Source organism: Vanacampus margaritifer, chromosome 12 (assembly GCF_051991255.1).
Source record: "Vanacampus margaritifer isolate UIUO_Vmar chromosome 12, RoL_Vmar_1.0, whole genome shotgun sequence".
Classification (NCBI taxonomy): Eukaryota; Metazoa; Chordata; class Actinopteri; order Syngnathiformes; family Syngnathidae; genus Vanacampus; species Vanacampus margaritifer.
In genome coordinates this window covers 3,164,829-3,182,874 of record NC_135443.1, presented here as the reverse complement: position 1 = coordinate 3,182,874, position 18,046 = coordinate 3,164,829, and the positions used below count along the sequence as shown (strand labels likewise).

Genomic DNA, 18,046 nt, shown 5'->3' with positions numbered 1-18,046 from the left:
AATTTTGTAGAGTATTTTTTTTCAAACAAACCAATTCAGCCTAAATACAACAGGAGAGACAGAACGAAAGCTAGACAATTTGCGTCCTCGTTATGGAAAAGAAAGTAGCGGGAACCCAGTGCGGTAACATTAAAAACACCTGCGGCTTACAGTCAGGTGCGGCTTATATGTGTAATAAACTCGAGTATTCCCCAAATTTAGCTAGCGCGGCTTATAGTCAGGTGCGCCTTGTAGTCCAGAAATTACTGTAATTAAAAATAACAACTGAACAAATGCTGAAACCTTTTGACAATTTGTCACATGATTTTTTTTAACTGCTTACCATATGTTGTTGTACAACATACCGAATGGGTTTCATAAATTTCAAGGTGAAGTGGGCCCACCTTGTCTTTCCATGTTTCTGCTTGTGGCCCTCATTGGAAAAGTTTATTCATCAATGGTTTCAAATCAAAACAAAGCCCAAACTGTGAGATGGCTGGTGAATGTCGGATCACGTTACGGCTAAGGTTCACTTCTCATTGTAACACTGAAGACTTTCATCCTTTTACATCAGATCAACATGCTTCTGAGCTTCCGAAATGGCAACCAACAGGAGAACAGTCCTTGTCCGGCAGAAACCCAACAGCTCCTGCGAGACTTTCACCAGCTCCTCAATGCCCACTGCGGTTGGTTCACCGTGACTTTTTCTGCGCTTTATTGTTCATCCTCACTGAGCCCGTAAAACTCAGTGAGGCGAGCAGAAGCTCTGAGAAGGCACTTACCGTGATTATCTGCCAGCGAGCTTCATTTTATTTTTACTGCTTTCGCGCAGGCATTGAATTGGACGGTGCTTCGGAAGAAGGTGAGGGTGCCGAGATGTCGGTAAAGGATCAACTTCTAAGCTTGGGGGCAAAAGTTCTTGGACTGAAGAGGACGCCCACACAAGTGGAGGATAGTGCACCACACAGTTCCAGTAAGTACACACAGAAAAAGCATCTTTACTCATGTAGGCAGCACATCACCAATCAAATATCCCTACCACTGCGTTGAAAACCTCAGCAGTGCAGCTCTGCTTACCTTTTGGCTTCAGCATCATAATAGCGTTCTCGCGGCCTTGGGGGATGTAAGCGCTTTTGCGTGATAGTGTTTCCGATTGTCCAGTCAGACCATGACTTGAAAGTGGCTCTGGATCTTCACCCAGACTAGTTGATCATGAGTTTGGCGGAGAGACCGAGTGTGGATGTGGAAGTTCGCCCTATTGTGAAGTAATAATGTAGCAGAAGTACTCAGACACATTTTCAGAAATTGTATTCAGAAAACAAAAGATTTACGTGGTTGTTTCATTTCACACTTGATGGGTGAGCAGGCACTCCAGAGACGCAACTATTCTTATACAAGCAATAAAAGAGTCAATTCTGCATAATATGCCACCCTTCAGTAGAACACGTAATCAAGAAGAAAATTGTGATAGCTGTGGTTTTCCTGTGGGATACATTGCATATTCTTGAACCGCACCAAGAAATTGTGACAGCATGGATGGACAAAAACAGCCATTTTTGGGCCATGAGGATCTGAGCCTTGCTGCATATCAGCCCCCCCGCCCCCCAACTCCCAAACAAAAGGGTTTATAATTGCCTATATATGCCACAAGAGGGTGGCAAAGGGCTACTTTAGTGTCAATGAAGCTCCTCAACTCACCTCAAATTGGCACCAGCATAGGTGCCAAATCCAGGTCCAGAAAGTAAAAATCCTGCCACCGTTTGGCTTTAGCCTCAGATGCTAGTTAGCCAGCTCCCTAGCTAGCAACCATGGTGCTCCTTTACCTGCTAGGGAGCGAGCTAGCTAGCTAGCTAGCAACCATGGTGCTCCTTTACCTGCTAGGGAGCGAGCGAGCTAGCTAGCTAGCAACCATGGTGCTCCTTTACCTGCTAGGGAGCGAGCGAGCTAGCTAGCTAGCTAGCTAGCTAGCAACCATGGTGCTCCTTTACCTGCTAGGGAGCGAGCTAGCTAGCTAGCAACCATGGTGCTCCTTTTCCTGCTAGGGAGCGAACTAGCTAGCTAGCACTAGGGGCTAAAGTCAAACTGTGGCAGGGCTTTTACTTTCTGGACTTGGATTTGCCATCTCTGGGCAGCAGGATACAACAAGAAAGGCTACAAAGCAGTCGTGTAAGTTTTTCAGAAAACAACAGAGGATTTTGATTTCCTTTCCCCACTTTCTAGAGTCCCTCAAGATGTTGATCTCTGAAACGATGCTGCGCTGGGCTCAAGAGATTGAGATGGAGGATCCCGCACTGGTCAGGGCCGTCTTTTCCTTGCTGCACCGCCAGTATCAGGGCCTCGGCGGGCAAATGGCGTCCGCGCTTTCCAAAGCCTACACAATTAGTCAAGCGTCCGTGGAGGACACCATGACCTTGCTGTCCTCGCTGGGACAAATCCGCTCGTTACTCAGCGTTCGTATGGGGAATGAAGAGGAAAAGCTGATGATCAGAAGACTCGGGTAAGGTTAGATTTCGATGATCATATATTCAATTCAAATATAATCCTGACTTTGATTTTGTCTCCGGGACAGAGACATCATGAACAATAAGGTTTTCTACCAGCACCCCAACCTCATGAGGGCGTTGGGCATGCATGAGACAGTCATGGAGGTGATGGTCAACGTTCTTGGAGAAAAGGAATCCACGGTCAGTCTTGCAGAGATGATAAAAGATCAAACTTGGCCTCCATTTTGAATTGTCACGCCATTATTTGCTTTTGCAAGGAGATTTCCTTCCCAAAGATGGTGGCCAGCTGCTGTCGATTCCTTTGTTATTTTTGCCGCATCAGCCGACTCAACCAGGGAGCCCTTTTTGACCACCTAAGCTACCTATTAGAAAACAGCAGCGTCGGACTTGGTAATGTCCCATCTCACCGCACTGTTCGTCATTTGTATGCATGAATTTCCGCCCTCAAAGTGATCTCCTGAAATTTCAACGACCTGACATTATGTTTATGAGTCTGTGTTTTAATGTGTGATGTATTTATTCATTTTTTTAGCTTCACCGTCAATGCGCGGGGCCACCCCTCTGGATGTGGCAGCAGCCTCAGTCATGGACAATAACGAGCTGGCCCTCGCTTTGAGGGAGCCTGAACTCGAGAAGGTGAAATTTAGGAACCTTCTTTCTTCGCTTTAGTTGAGCTTGAGTAACTCAACGTATTAAATTTGATTCCCTGCCGTTATTATTTTCAGCTACAAAGTTTTCTCATTTGCAGGTGGTGCACTGCCTTGCCGGCTGTGGTCTGAAAAGCTGCTCATTGCTTGTGGCCAGAGGCTACCCTGATATTGGATGGAACCCCGTGGAGGGGGAGCGTTACCTGGATTTTCTACGCTTTGCTGTATTCTGCAATGGTGTTTACAATCGAGCTTTCACTGCTTTTACTAAGATCTGGGTGTCTTTGTCAGGATATGTTCGTGTATCAGCATTTAGTATTAAACGCGTCACTCTAAAAACATTTATAATAAAAATAACCCATATTGGGTCTTTTTAGGTTATTTTACCCAAATTAATAACCGACAAAACAATACAAAAATTGGTTATTTTAAATGGGTTATTAACGCATTTTTGGGTATAAATGTCAATTTAATTAAGATTGTTTTGTCAGTCAAATTAAATTAATGACACACAAATCAGCTCAGTGTGTTGGGGTTGCTTAGTGGGTTATTAATTTGACACATTTTGGGTTGATTAAATAACCCAATTGAATTGGGTAAAAAATGACCTGACCCAACCTTGTGAGTCATTTCACCCAAAAAAGGTTGGGTCAAATTAAATTAATAACCCACAAAACAACCCCATTTTTTTCGGTTGTTTGTGGGTTATACATTTCACCTAACTTTTTGGGTTAGTTGCATAACTCAATTGAATTGCGTCAAAAATGATTCAAACCAACTTTTTTGAGCTATGCAACTCAAATGGTTGGAGCAAATTCTTATTAGTGTTAACCCACAAAGCAACCCATGGGGGGTTGCTTTTGGTTTATTTATTTTACCCAATGTTTTGGGTTAATTGAATAAGCCCAAAAAGTTGGGTTGGGCCTTTTTTGACCCAATTTGGGTTATTCTTTACCCATCTGTGATGCTTTGAGTCATCCAACTTCCATCTGCCGTGAACATTTCTGCCGTTTTTATAGCCTGACTCGGCTTTACTAATAGAACTAGTAGCAAGTACTTGCCTCACTAACATTTAGTTGTCCTATACTAGCATTTAGTTCTGAACTGTCTTAGTGACAGTAATTGTCCAAGTGAGGAGAATGAGTTTTAAAAGTTGTAATTGTTCATGGATCTGAAAGTGGATGTCGAGTAAACGCTGAAACTCTTTGACCGCAGGTGAGAGCGTGGAGGAGAACGCTTACTTAGTGTTGAGGTTGCTGATTCGTCAGCCCGAGTGTTTCGGTCCAGCGCTGCGAGGTGACGGTGGACACGGCCTTCTAGCGGCCATGAATGAGGCCATCAGCCTATCAGAGGACTCGTCTATAAACAGACCTTGCACGGCCTACCAGTCCAACGCAACAATGTTAGTCTGCTTATAAATGCCTCGAATTCTGCCGCCGAAACTCAAGATTACCATCAATAAGGCTTTATTTCCAGATAAGCCTTTTCATTCTTCTCAAAATGATCCAATTAATGGCAAGCTGCTAATTGTCCTAATTGCTTCCCGATACAGAGATATTGCCCAGGATGGTGAAGATGACTTCATTCATATGGGGCACGCCATCATGACCTTCTACTCGGCCCTCATCGACTTGCTGGGGCGCTGCGCTCCGGAGATGCAAGTCAGTGTTTTTCCTCGGACTTCAGCTGCCATTCCGGGCATCAATAGTCGGCCATGCTGCCAATAATCACGTCTACTGGACGTTGTGGAGAAAAAGAAGATTGACGTGAAAGCACTATTTTACTGACGAATGGAAGTCCACCACATGTCGTCTGCTTCTCTATGCGCAGGCATTCGAACATTGATGGCTTGTCTCATCGCATTTGGCGCCGCAGTGGAAAAATATTGGCTTTCCCACGCAGAGCAACACACTGCGCCGTATATCAATCAAATACAGATAGATGATAAATCCCAGCTCCGTCGGCTTGTAATATGGTTGTAAATAAAACATTTTCTTGTGCCCGAGTCGTGCGCGTACAGTACGGATCATCGCACGCGTTCGCCAACCAATCGAATTTTTCTGAAACGTTGCAGTTGATTCAAAGAGGCAAAGGAGAAGCCATCCGAATGCGGGCCATTCTGAGGTCGCTCATTCCCATCCAGGATCTTGAGGGAGTCATTAGCATCTCTTTTCAAACCCCATCACTGTCAAAAGGTGGAGTAGGATCGCTAAATGTTATTTTTGGATTGGCTTTCACATTGAAAACACATTCATGAAGCTGTAAACGTTGCTTTGCAGATGGTTCGGTGGTTGAGCCCGACTTATCCACAGCGTTTTGCCCCGACCACAAGGCAGCTATGGTTCTGTTTGTGGACCGAGTGTACGGCATAGATAAGCAGAGTTTTCTCAGCCACCTCCTTCAAGTTGGCTTTCTGCCTGACCTTCAGTTGGCCGTCGCTCTCGACACGGTGAGCTGTATCTTTTTTGGTCAATAGTTCGTTTTTGAATGATTTCTTTTGACTACACTCTGTGAGTACGGACATACGATATTGGCCTGATATCGATTCATCCATCCATTTTCTTGGCCGCTTTTCCTCACAAGGGTCGCGGGGGGTGCTGGAGCCTATCCCAGCTGGCTTCGGGCAGTAGGCGGGGTACACCCTGAACTGGTTGCCAGCCAATCGCAGGGCACACAGAGACGAACAACCACACTCACAATCACACCTAGGGACAATTTGGAGTGTTCAATTAACCTGCCATGCATGTCTTTGGAATGTGGGAGGAAACCGGAGTACCCGGTGAAAACCCACGCAAGCACGGGGAGAACATGCAAACTCCACCCAGGAAGGCCGAAGCCCGGACTCGATCTCACGTCCTCTGCACTGGGAGGCGGACGTGCTAACCAGTCAGCCACCGTGCTGCCCCTGATATCGATTCGTAATAATAAAATAAGAAAACTAGGGGTGGCAGACGATTACATTTTTAAATTGTAATTAATCGCATGACTTCAATAGTTAACTTATGATTAATCGGAAATTTTATATCTGTTTTAAATGTACAATAAAAAGTTATTTTCTCAGTTTTCATACTGTTGTTAACATAAAAGTTGAAAAAAATAATAATAACACAAAATATGCCTGCATCTTTTAGTCATTTGATGCAGCGTCACATATGTTATTGTGATTTTTATTCTCGTGATTTTTATTCTCCACACTTTTTTTCCTGTGAAACAACTCCCACATAATACTTAACGATTTACACCGTTCAAATTTCAACTTGCTTCAAAAATTCACGCCTCCCGCGGTATATATCGTACTCGCACAATTTAACGTTAAATATCAACTTTTCTCCATTAATTTTCAATTGGACTGACATTGAACTTTTTCTAAGTCCCACTTTCCACGCCCACTTACATACAACTTATCATCATTACTGCTCAGTGGCGCAGTTGGTGAAGTGCATTGTCCAGCCAGGAGGTCGCGGGTTCGAATCCCACCTTTGACTGTACGTAGCAAATATATGCATGCTAAGTGATATACATGTATACCAACATATCAAGAATTACATTATAATTTCACTGAAATGATTAATCATCAGATGAAACTTTCAAAATAAATACGCCATTAGCCATGATTTCAAACAAGTCATTAGCTCAGTGGTTACAGCAAATTATCTTCCACCACGGAGTACCTCGGTTCAAACCCCGCTTGGACCACATTTGAGTAATTTATCTTTTAATTTACTTCATAAACGCAGGCATTCAAATCTTAGCATTCAGCTTTTCAGCATTCCCATGCAATTTCTGCAGGAATTGAACTGAAAAAATTGAGTTAAATTTCAAAAGCTGTACTGTACTTTAAAAAAAACGAGTGTGATATTGATTTGTGTTGAGTTTTCTGCCACTAGATGGCATAACATGATTTGTAAGACGTTGGTTGCATCAACATATTCTGGGCTCCAGCTAGCCGGCGACACTAATGACAACAAGCGCTATTGAAAATGGATGGATGTCTGTTTTCTAATCAAATTTCCTGACTTGACTGTACAGTGTCTTAATTGGTCTTTTTTTCATCTCAGGACGACTTTGGATCCACCGACATGGCCTTGGCTCTCAACAGATACTTGTGCTCGGCTGTGCTTCCGCTGCTCACCAAGTGTTCCGCCCTCCTCCGCGGTTTGGAGGACCACGCCGCCCTTATGGATTCTCTCATCCAGGCCATCTACAGCCTCTCCAGGGCCTCGAGCTTAACCAAAGCCCAGAGGGACACAACTGAAGATTGCTTGTTGGCTGTGTGCAGGTACAACATCCTTGTATTGGGTTCTGAGTGCACTTGGATTTTTATTTTCTTCCGGAAAGAACGAACTCTACATTACACCAAGTAGGAAAAGCAAAATGACAACAATCTGCTATCCCTCCCTGCCTCCATTGATTTTTCCTGCTTGTTTGTTATGCATTAACAATGTTTTGCCATGGTTCGGATATCATTTTCGAATTACCAAATCATACATTTGATCAACAATTTGCTAATGACAATTCATAATTAGATTTGTCATTCTCTAATGATATGATCTGTCAGTAAGTGATGATTCATCATGCCGAGTGGATATGCTACAGTTACTGTAATGTACTGTACACCAGATCTTCTCGAGATGTTGTATTTATCCATAGTAAGTTTTTATTATTTTTTGTAAATTAACTCAATGTAAATAGATTTTTTAGTATGCTAATTTTGGATTAAACCAGTGTTTAATTACAGTTAAATTAAAATATTTTAATATATAATAATAATAATAAAATAAATATATATGTAAATATAAAATAATTATTATATGTTAAAGTATTTAAATAAATATAATAATATTTTTGGGGTTGTTTTTTAACCTCATCTAGGAATGACTTGGCCTATCTATCCTTTTGTTCTTAAAAAAAATAAAAATAAATTGACCCTTATGCAAAAAAAAAAATCGGACCCACCCACCACTGCTCTACATGTTTTTTATATGATTCCTACTAATGCCTGTATTTTTTTTTATGCAAAATTATTTTCAGTAAACTCCAACCAGCTATGATGCAGCCTCTTCTTCGACGTCTTGTCTTTGATATTCCCACTCTCACGGACCAAAGCAAGATACCAATAAAGGTCACTGCAAAAAGCGCAGTTTTTAATTTCATGCGAAAATGTATTGCTCACGATCACGTACACATTTATCTACGCAGCTTTTGAGCAGCCATTATGAGCAGAGATGGAAGTACTACTCTTTGACTGGCGGGCAGGGAAACCAGAGCCTGGCTTCCGAAGAGGAGCTGCACTTATCGCTGAAGCTTTTCTGGGGCGTGTTTAAGGCTTTGGCGAAGAAGGTAAAGACAATTCAACACTCATCCAAACGATATTTGATTTGAGCGCTCCCTCGACCCTCAAAATGTGTCTTAGCTGACTCATCCAGAACATGGAAACATCAAAGAATGACTTTGATGAGCACATTCCTGTCCCAAATCTGCCTCACATCAAACGGCTGCAAAAAAATAGTGTCAGAGTGTCTTGAGAGAACTACCTGTACTACTGAAAGTAACATTTCCTGCTATTTGACTGCTGACAACTCACAGCTTATTTTTACGTCATATGTATACTTAACTCATTTGCAACCAAAAACGTATAAAAACGTTCTATTTTAAATATTGCCATGGTCCCAAAAACGTATTTATATATTTTTTTTAATAACTTTTATTTTTATGCTAGAGCATACAGAAGGCAGCCTCTGACCTGAAGAGGTCGCTTAAAGCAATGGTAGTTATTACAAAAACAGGTAAACGAGCACCATGGGAGCGAGCTAGCTAGTACCTGAAACAGGGATGTGATTTTTCCGCTAATTCGCGGAATTCCGCTTTTTTTATCTCCCCCCCCAAAAAAAAAAAATCAGATTTTTTTTTTTTTTTTTTGTATTTCATTGTGTATGCACATGACTCCGACAGATAACATCTTCTGCTATAACAAAGACATTTGTGGTATGCTCTAATATGAGTTACTTTTCATTTGGTCATGATACAATTATTTGTTCATGAAATTTGAACTCTTCAACATTATTTATGTGTTAACTTAGTAATCACATTAGTTAGATATGATGATATTCTCAGTGATAGTTTTTAAAAGCAAAGGCAGTCCAATGTTTTTGAATGCGACTGATTTTGAGTTGACTAAAACTGCCATTTTATATGGGATAGTTCAATATACATTGAAAATTTATGCTGTTGTTTTGTCTATTTCTTTGTCATGTGAGTGCATTGAAAGTACTTAAAAACACGGAAAACCCATGAGCTCCCCTTGTCCCCCCACCAGGGCACTGCCCTGGACCTAGCTGGGTGCCAGCGGCCCCCAGACCCCGGGCTAAATTTTCACATAATTTCACTTTGGTCAAATCACATCCCTGCTGAAAGTAAAAACCCTGCCATAGTTAGGCTTTAACCCCTGATGCTACCTAGCTATCTAGCTAGCTCCCTAGCAGGTAAACGAGCACCATGGGAGCTAGCTAGGGAGCTAGCTAGCTAGTACCTGAAAGTAAAAACCCTGCCACAGTTTGGCTTTGACCCTTAACGCTACCTAGCCCTCTAGCTAGCTCCCTAGCAGGTAAACGAGCACCATGGGAGCTAGCTAGCACCTGGGGCCATAGCAAAACTGTGGCAGGGTTTTTACTTTCTGGACTTGGATTTGCCACCTCTGAACTTATCTTAATGATATTTATGTTTACACACACCAGCTCTAATGAGGGGGACAAAAGCTTGCTTGCTCGCCATAAATCTGACACATTATGAAAAATATGGCCCATTATGTTTTTAGGAGTCCATAAACTTAGCCTGAATTATTTAAACATTCACTTTCATTTTTATTTTTTTTAAAGTACCCATGTTAAATGTACTGTATATGGTTAATTGACCATTTTGAATTATGCAATGTTTGTATCTATTAAACGTGCATATGTGTGTTTCTTCTACAGCAATATGAGCCCGAGATATCAAAACTGTGTGTCCATTGCCTCTGTGCAATGGCTGAGGCCCTTCCTCCTGAACATTTGGACCCGCATTGTATGTCCCAAACGGACAAAAACACTGATGGAAAATTTGACCCGCAACCTATAGAAACCTCAAAGTACGTAAGAAGCTGACCATTTTTTTTTCCCCATTTTCTATTCGTCAACAGAATAATAGTGCATTAGCAGGGCAAGGTTGGTGACGAAGACTCAATTTAGATATGTTAATATGATTCATTTCCTTAGCGTGTCCGTGCCTGAGAGACTGGAGTTTGTGGTGAACAAATATGCCGAGCACACTCATGAGAAGTGGTCGCTAGATAAGGTAGAAGCTCATTGCCCATTGGTTGAGAATTTACAATGTGTGCGAGGAATGCATTAATGCTAATGTCCGCATGTAATAATTTATTTCTGAACTCTTGTTTTTGTCTGCCAGTTTGCCAATGGCTGGGTTCATGGGGAGCATCTTTGCGAGAGCACCAAGGTTCATCCCCTTCTTAAGCCCTACAGGGCCTTAGCTGAAAAGGTAGTCTGAATAAACAAAACCCACAGGCTTTCTTTGCCATATAAAAGATTAAAATGCCTCCGTTGTTGAATTATTGCTTATTTGAATCGCCGCCCTTCCGCCAGTATAGATTTTGCTTTTCCCTGCTGACAAATTTCAGTTTCGTTGGTCTTTCTGTGTTTCTACAGGACAAGGAAGCGTACCGCTGGGCCATTAAGGAGACCATCAAAAGTATGTTGGCCTTCGGGTGGACCATAGAGCGCACCAAGGAAGGAGACGCGTTCGGCCTGCACACCTGCACGAGAAGAATTTCGCAGTCCGGTCAGGTGAGTGTACTTAAAAACCAAAACAAAAAACCCCCCGGCATGTTCGGTCGTTGTTTAGCATTTGCGAATTTGCCTCCGCTGAAGATCTCACTTATTCACTTTAGTCATACTCTGGCATAGGCAAAATGTGGGCGCAGCGGAACACTGTTGAAGTGAGTGGAGGAGCTTCACCCTGTCAGGCCATTGCCTTTGCCGCCATCTTGTGGCATCCAAAGCTATGGAAAACAAAGTTGAATCCATGTCACATGGTTTATGGACGCCATATTGTTTCGATTTGCATTAGCCTTGGTCACTTTTTGGCCTTTTTAACTCATTCACTCACAGCCATTTTCACTGAAGCAACCCCCTTCTCTCCCGACTGTTTTACTGGCTTTTGACTGATTTTGCAAGGTCCACAGAATATTCTGAAGATTAAGAGTCTCTTCTTTCATCAGGAAAAGAAAGTATTTTATTTGTTTCATCATTATTTACAAATCTGTTGAAAACACTGGCAAAAAGAGCTTGTTGCAACATGGCCCTGGCTGATCTCTTATACTCTGCTGCCACCTGCTGGCCGTTTTTGTAGCAACTATCATTGCTCTTCAGGTCAGAAGCTGCATCAAAGCCTTGTGTACGCTCTACCATAAAAAAACATATAAATACGTTTTTGGGAGTGAAAGATGAAGTATTAAAAACGTTTTTATACGTACAAACGTATTTATAAGTTTTTGGGTCTGAATGAGTTAAGTAGATATTTGGAAATTTTTGGGGCAAAAAATGTTCAACTCATCCCTGACATCCGTGCAATGTTACGCCTGTGGGAGATGCATCCTATATAGATCAAATATTAAACAAAACCATGCATAATTATTTTGAACAGATGAATTGATGTGGTGTCCCCCAAAATTTTGGGGGGGTTAAAAAACAATGTATGTCTTCATAATAATCAGTCTATTTCTTTTACAGTTCACTAACGGCCATAAAGATAATTTAAGATGAACGTAAAATACTCTATATATGTGTGCAAAGTATCTCTGCGTTGTGTTGCATCGCATAACGACGTTTATGTCAAGCTTAGTTACAATATGGCACCAGCACTGTCCAGACTTTGTTTTCTCTGTCTTTGGGGCATCTATTGGCAATTCCATATCTTTTTCATTTACTTGGGAATTTTTATTCTTCAATTTCCGTCTCAGTCTCCGGCGAATAGTGGGGGTTAATCACACATTTTCTACTTGCCCTCAGTTGTCTTTTGAAGGGGCGTCGACCTTCAGCCCTAAACCCTTTGACACGAGCAGCATTACCTTATCATGGGATCAGTGTGTGAGTAATATCGATTTCTCTCAAGCTGCTTCACCCGCATCTGTGCTGAGATTTCATTTTGTCTTTTTTTCCTAGGCTATGGCTGAAAAGTTGGCTGAAAACTACCACAATTCCTGGGCTAAGAGGAAGAAACTTGAACAAGAGAGTAAAGGTACAAATAATGATTATGTCTCGGTTCTCTCTCTTGATCATGCCTCATCAATGTATCCTCATTTTCATGCTTTCACATCTCAGGTCTTTGGGATGAACACCATAGCTGCACATTGGCTTTAGGCCTTGAACTTAAGAACTTCAAAATGTAAAATAATACTGCTGGAATGATTAATACAAGATGACAGAGTTTGGGTACACTTCGCAGATAAATTTTGCATTTTGCATTAATTTTCTATAGAGCTTATCCTTATTAGAGGGACTCGTCTTAATGCAATTTTGAGTTGATTGGGTTGTTTATTAATTTAATTATTAATTAAATAATAATAATAATGATAATAATAATAATAAATTAAATAATATTAATTATGTAATAATTCATTCAATTTATAAATTTGCTCTTTAATTTTAAAATAACTAACTTAATAAATTTTGGTTCATCCAAAAGGAACTTGTATAATGATAGCGTTTCAAATTATTTTATTTGTCTTAAATCATTCACTCGTAGCCATGTTCACTGAAGCAAACCCCTTCGCTCCAGGCTGTTTTACTGGATTTTGACTGATTTTGAAAGGCCCACAGAATATTTTGTTCTATTGCTATAAAAAAACATGAGAATATATATTTCTATCTGTTTCCGTTTTGGAGCAATAAGCAGAATAAAGCTAAGTTTCATCCTTATTCACAAACCTGTTAAAAACACTGGCAAAAAAAGCTTGTTGCAACATGGCCCTAGGTGATCTCTTATACTCTGCTGCCACCTGGCCGTTTTTGTAATAACTACCATTGGTTCTAGCATTAAAAAAAAACGTATGAATACGTCTTTGGGATCATGATCATATTTAAAATAACATGTATTTATACGTTTTTGGGGAGCAAATTATTTAATAGTTACGATTAAACGTTAAATATGTTTAAACATGTTCTTGTTTTGTACCAAAAATTAATGATCGTCCTAATGAGGAGTGATTTCAATTATTACCAAAATGATTGTGATGAATATTTTCTTCATAATAATTGTGTTTGTATTGTAGCTGAAATACCCGGAGATAAATATTTGCAATAGGGGCAACAAGCAAGACACAGGAAGTCGAGAGCTCAGGTTGGAAGCCCAAACTTCAGACTTCAGAGGCAGACGTGCTAACCGCTAACAGCTTGCTGCTCACATGTGAATGTAAATTAGCTTTTGATAGCGTTAAATGTTCCAAGTCCACAGGATGCAGTTTGGTGGCTTGGTGGAGGTCCCCCTTAGCAATTTGGGAAACATTTCTGAATCGTTTCAGCATCGCCCTCAAGGCGAGCTCTTGTTCTCTGATGGTAGAACTTGAAAGATATCTCCGTACGACGGGGGAGCAGCAGGAGGTCCGAGTTCAATCCGCTGAAATAAAACATCCAACATCAAAATCCTTCCTTTTAACAAGTCCAAGTATGAAGTTTGTTCAAACGCTCACAGTTATTTATTTATTTTTGCCTAAGAGATTGAGCATTATTCATTTTTGGCTTTAGTTTCCAATGAAACTTTTTTCTTCTTTTTTTTTTTTGTTGAAGCTGAAGATATTCTCGATATGTCTGTGTACAATGTATTGTTGCGGCACATCTTTCTTAAAACGGGGCAAATTCAAGGATACAGCCTATTATGTAAATCAACATTGTCCTGTGTTATTCTTTTATTCTCCTGCCGTCTCAGCTCTTGAATGTGCTCAAATAAAAGAATCCATGGCAAAACTGCAGTGAATACGGGATCAAAAGTTGATTTTTGATTGACAGCATGACCTCATAGTGACCGTGACTGCATGCATGCACCTGTCTGATAGCATCGTTAGTCTTACAATGTATAGAGTTGTATTGAGTTTATCAGCAATACCAGGCTATATTTACACAACACAATATCAGCCATTTGGTTGTTTTTTTCACTTAACCACTGTCATCATTTGATAAAAGAACTAAGTAGAAAGCTGTTTATCTGGTGTTTTTTTTTCTTTTTTCTTTCCAAGGATAAAAACTTTGCAGTTGTAGTTATTGCTAAAGAGACTGTTATAATTACGTTTATAGATTGGCAAAAGAGCTCGTTTAATGTAATGTATCCATTTGTTCACATTTCTCAGGCGCCTTTTAACTCTTTGACTGCCAGACGTTTTCAGAAAAGGGATGCCGTGGGTGCCAGCCGATTTTAAGCATTTTGACTGATCTTTCAAGGTCCATAGAAAATTATGTGTTTGGACTATGGAAACAAGATTGGACTCTCATCTTCCATCAGAAAAAAAAGGTTGTTTCTACCTTATTCCGTTTTTGAGTAATCAACAATAGAAAATGGTTAGTTTCACCTGTTTTGAAAAAAAAAAACGTCTTTTAACGTCTTTGGCACTCCTCCATAGGATTTTACTAAACGTTATTTAACGTTTTTGGCAGTCAAAGAGTTAAAGATCTCTGACATTCTACAGTCAACAAAGGATAGTGACAGTACACTTTTTAACACTTACTCGTCACACTGGTTCAAATCACTCCATTTCGTGGATGGTGTTGGTGAGATGGGTGGGGGGTGGGGGGGGGCGAGCGACTGGGCAGAGCGAGGGCATGCGATAAAGCGAGCCAATTCAATGTTGCCGCTCTATTTAGAGACTTTCCAACCCCGGGAGCAACTACACTCAACAAAAATATAAACTCAACACTTTTGTTTATGAGATGAACTCAAAGATCAAAAACCTCTTCCACCATTTCTCTCAAATATTGCTCACAAAACAGTCTAAATCTGTGATAGTGAGCACTTCTCCTTTGCCGAGATAATCCATCCCACCATACAGGTGTGCCATATGAAGATGCTGATTGGACACAGATTAGTGCACTGAAACAGAGGTAGCAAATCCAGGTCCGGAAAGTAAAAACCCTGCCACAGTTTGGCTTCAGCCATTGATGCTAGCTAGCTAGCTAGCTCCCCAGCATCAAAGCGAGCACTATGAGAGCTAGCCAGGGCCATGTTGCAAAAAGGTTTTTTCCCCACTGTTTTAAACAGATTTGTGAATAATGATGAAGCTTAGCTATATTCTAATGCTAATTACTACAAAATGGAAACAGTTAGAAATATACTTTTTTTTTTCCCTGATGAAAGAAGAGACTCTAATCTTTCTTTTGGTATGTTTTTATAGCAATAGAACACAATATTCTGTGGACCATGCAAAATCAGTCAAAATCCAGCTGGGAGCGAAGGGGGTTGCTTCAGTGAAAATGGCTGGGAATGAATGATTTAAATATAAATTTTCACATGTAGTGTATGTACTGTAAGTTGTTGTTTTATTTGAGAGGAAATACTCTATGAAATAAAAAGACAAACTTTGTGTCATTGCTGGAAATAAATTGTAGGGGTTACTGCAATTGTTTCCCCAAGAGAGAAGGAAGATCAATGGTACGTTCCATTTTCTTGAAGGTCACAGTAGGAAATACCATTTATGTGAAAGTCCCACTGAATTTATTGTGCAGTCCCAGCTCATCTAAAGCAAGCCTGGAAGTGGAAAAAAAAAAAAGTCAATTGTGGAGTACGATTTGTGTGGTCACAAGACAAAGGTTGAGTTTTTCACTAATTGTATTGTTTTTTTGACCCTTGTGTCTCCTCAGGGGGACGCGGGCATGCGGCGCTGGCGCCCTTTGACAACCTGAGTGCGAAGGAAAAGAGCAAATTCCGGCAGAGAGCCCAGGATGTGCTCAAGTTCCTTCAGCTCAACGGCTACACGGTGTGGAGGTGAGGACAGCATCGGCTCCTGGCTGCGAAAGCAAATTCCTGCATTCACAGTGGAATATAAATGAGGTGGTCCTCATTACTTTTTCAGCACGGTGACAGCATCTCACAGCATCCACAGTTTCGGAAAATGTTTGAAGATAGAATAGAGACAGGATTGCCTTTTTTGGGAGCCTAAATGTGCCTCAATTTACAAGGACACAAATCCTGGGGAAAATCCGCAACTAATTGACACCCACCCGTTTTTTATTTTATTTTTATAAATGCCCACGCAATTATTTATATTAATCAAGGCTATGGTCAACATTACAATAGTTACTTAAGTTAATATTTTGTATATATTTTTTAGGGCTGTCAAAATTAAAGCGTTTACTCTGGAGATTAATTTAAAGCATAAAAAAAAAAAAAAACCTCAGTGAGTTATCTCAGTGCGCACTCAAACTGGAGTCACTGGCGGTAAGATGAATAAACATGAACTATAAGCTAGTTTTACTTTCTGATTTACTTGCTTGATGCTTGTTGGAGAACTTAAAGTAATGTGGGCACATTGTAGAGCCAAATTCAAATAGCATATTAGTTGTACGCCTTTGGTGTATCATCTCAGAGAAAAATTCTCTGCTCAAGTTACCTCCACGGTGCCTCGCAAATTAATGCTGCTGGAGTGTAGTGCATTCTCGCATCAGGACGAAACCTTGAAGCACTCCCAGCCATTTCCACTGAAGCAACCGCTTCCGGCTGTTTTGACTGATTTTGTAAGACCCAAAGAAAATTGTGTTCAAAAACATGGAACCTATCAAAAGAAAGATTAGAGTCTCTTCTTTCATCAGGAAAAAAATGTATATTTTATATCTGTTTCTGTTTTTCAGAATTTAGCATTAGAATATAGCTAAGTTTCATCATTACTCTAAATATATTTACTATTTACTATAAATCTGTAAAGAACTGTGGGTAAATTAGCTTTTTTCAACATGGCCCTGGCTCATCTCTTTTGCTGGCCGTACCATTTCCTCCACTGTTCTCTGCAGTTGAGAGGCTGCATCAAAGCCTTCTGTTTACTCTAGCATAAAGAAATATATATTTATTTATTTTGTTAACGTATAAATACGTCTTTGGGACACGTGAACCATTTAAAATAGAACGTAAGTTTTTGGTAGCAAATGAGTTAATTAGTTAAAATTTTTAATCGTTTGACAGCACAAATATATATATTTTTTTTATTAAAAATGGTACAAGAGCTTTAAATGTGTGTTTTTCCAGCAAATAACAACAGGTTCCCTCCAAAAATCCACAAATGGCAACATGCGGTGATTCACTCTATTTTACTGTTCCCAACAGGTACTCAATACGCCCTCTGAAAGTTCCACACATCAATCATAACAGCACAAATGGAAAAGTCTTAAGGATCTGTGTTAGTTAAATAGAATTAAACTTGTACTAGTAAATGAACTCAAACAAGCCCCGAATTGCAAATCATTTTTGCTTACGTCATTAAATGAGGGCTTGATTTACTAGAAACAAGGCAGATCGAGTATCTGTTGGTCGCTGCTCGCAGCTTTAATAAGTTTTATTTCTCTCGACAGGGATCGCAAGAAAGCTGATGTGGATTTTCCGACCACGGCCAACTGTTTTGGCCACACTCTACTTCAGCGCTTGCTGTCTTACACAGAAGAAGCTCAGGAGCACATGTTGGAGCTCGGTAAACGCTTTCATTTCAAAAGTGGGTCGTTGACAATACTTGAGGACCTCGCTTTGTTGCAAGGCTTCCAAATGTCGCTACTGTGGTACTCAAAGTATGATGACACCGCGGCATCTACCTGATGTCATTTCAAAAAATAAAATTAAAAAAAAATTGAGTCATTTTCACAGTTTGTGACCTTGGGCTAGTTTAGATTTGATGCT

The 18,046-nt window shown here is 40.5% G+C and overlaps 1 protein-coding gene across 1 annotated transcript in view; it reads left to right on the top strand.

Moving 5' to 3' along the window:
- The window catches only part of LOC144061159 (ryanodine receptor 2-like), a 77,110-nt gene that overhangs the window by 23,342 nt on the left and 35,722 nt on the right, over nucleotides 1–18,046 (top strand). The window contains exons 31-52 of the mRNA XM_077581324.1: nucleotides 554–665; nucleotides 812–952; nucleotides 2,200–2,476; nucleotides 2,549–2,663; nucleotides 2,741–2,873; nucleotides 3,016–3,119; nucleotides 3,232–3,367; nucleotides 4,346–4,532; nucleotides 4,683–4,791; nucleotides 5,205–5,325; nucleotides 5,410–5,579; nucleotides 7,189–7,409; nucleotides 8,162–8,252; nucleotides 8,330–8,470; nucleotides 10,102–10,253; nucleotides 10,381–10,459; nucleotides 10,571–10,660; nucleotides 10,828–10,965; nucleotides 12,190–12,267; nucleotides 12,343–12,418; nucleotides 16,027–16,150; nucleotides 17,728–17,843. Of these exons, the coding sequence (XP_077437450.1) occupies nucleotides 554–665; nucleotides 812–952; nucleotides 2,200–2,476; nucleotides 2,549–2,663; nucleotides 2,741–2,873; nucleotides 3,016–3,119; nucleotides 3,232–3,367; nucleotides 4,346–4,532; nucleotides 4,683–4,791; nucleotides 5,205–5,325; nucleotides 5,410–5,579; nucleotides 7,189–7,409; nucleotides 8,162–8,252; nucleotides 8,330–8,470; nucleotides 10,102–10,253; nucleotides 10,381–10,459; nucleotides 10,571–10,660; nucleotides 10,828–10,965; nucleotides 12,190–12,267; nucleotides 12,343–12,418; nucleotides 16,027–16,150; nucleotides 17,728–17,843 (2,911 nt within the window). The remainder of the gene's footprint in view (nucleotides 1–553; nucleotides 666–811; nucleotides 953–2,199; nucleotides 2,477–2,548; nucleotides 2,664–2,740; nucleotides 2,874–3,015; nucleotides 3,120–3,231; nucleotides 3,368–4,345; nucleotides 4,533–4,682; nucleotides 4,792–5,204; nucleotides 5,326–5,409; nucleotides 5,580–7,188; nucleotides 7,410–8,161; nucleotides 8,253–8,329; nucleotides 8,471–10,101; nucleotides 10,254–10,380; nucleotides 10,460–10,570; nucleotides 10,661–10,827; nucleotides 10,966–12,189; nucleotides 12,268–12,342; nucleotides 12,419–16,026; nucleotides 16,151–17,727; nucleotides 17,844–18,046) is intronic.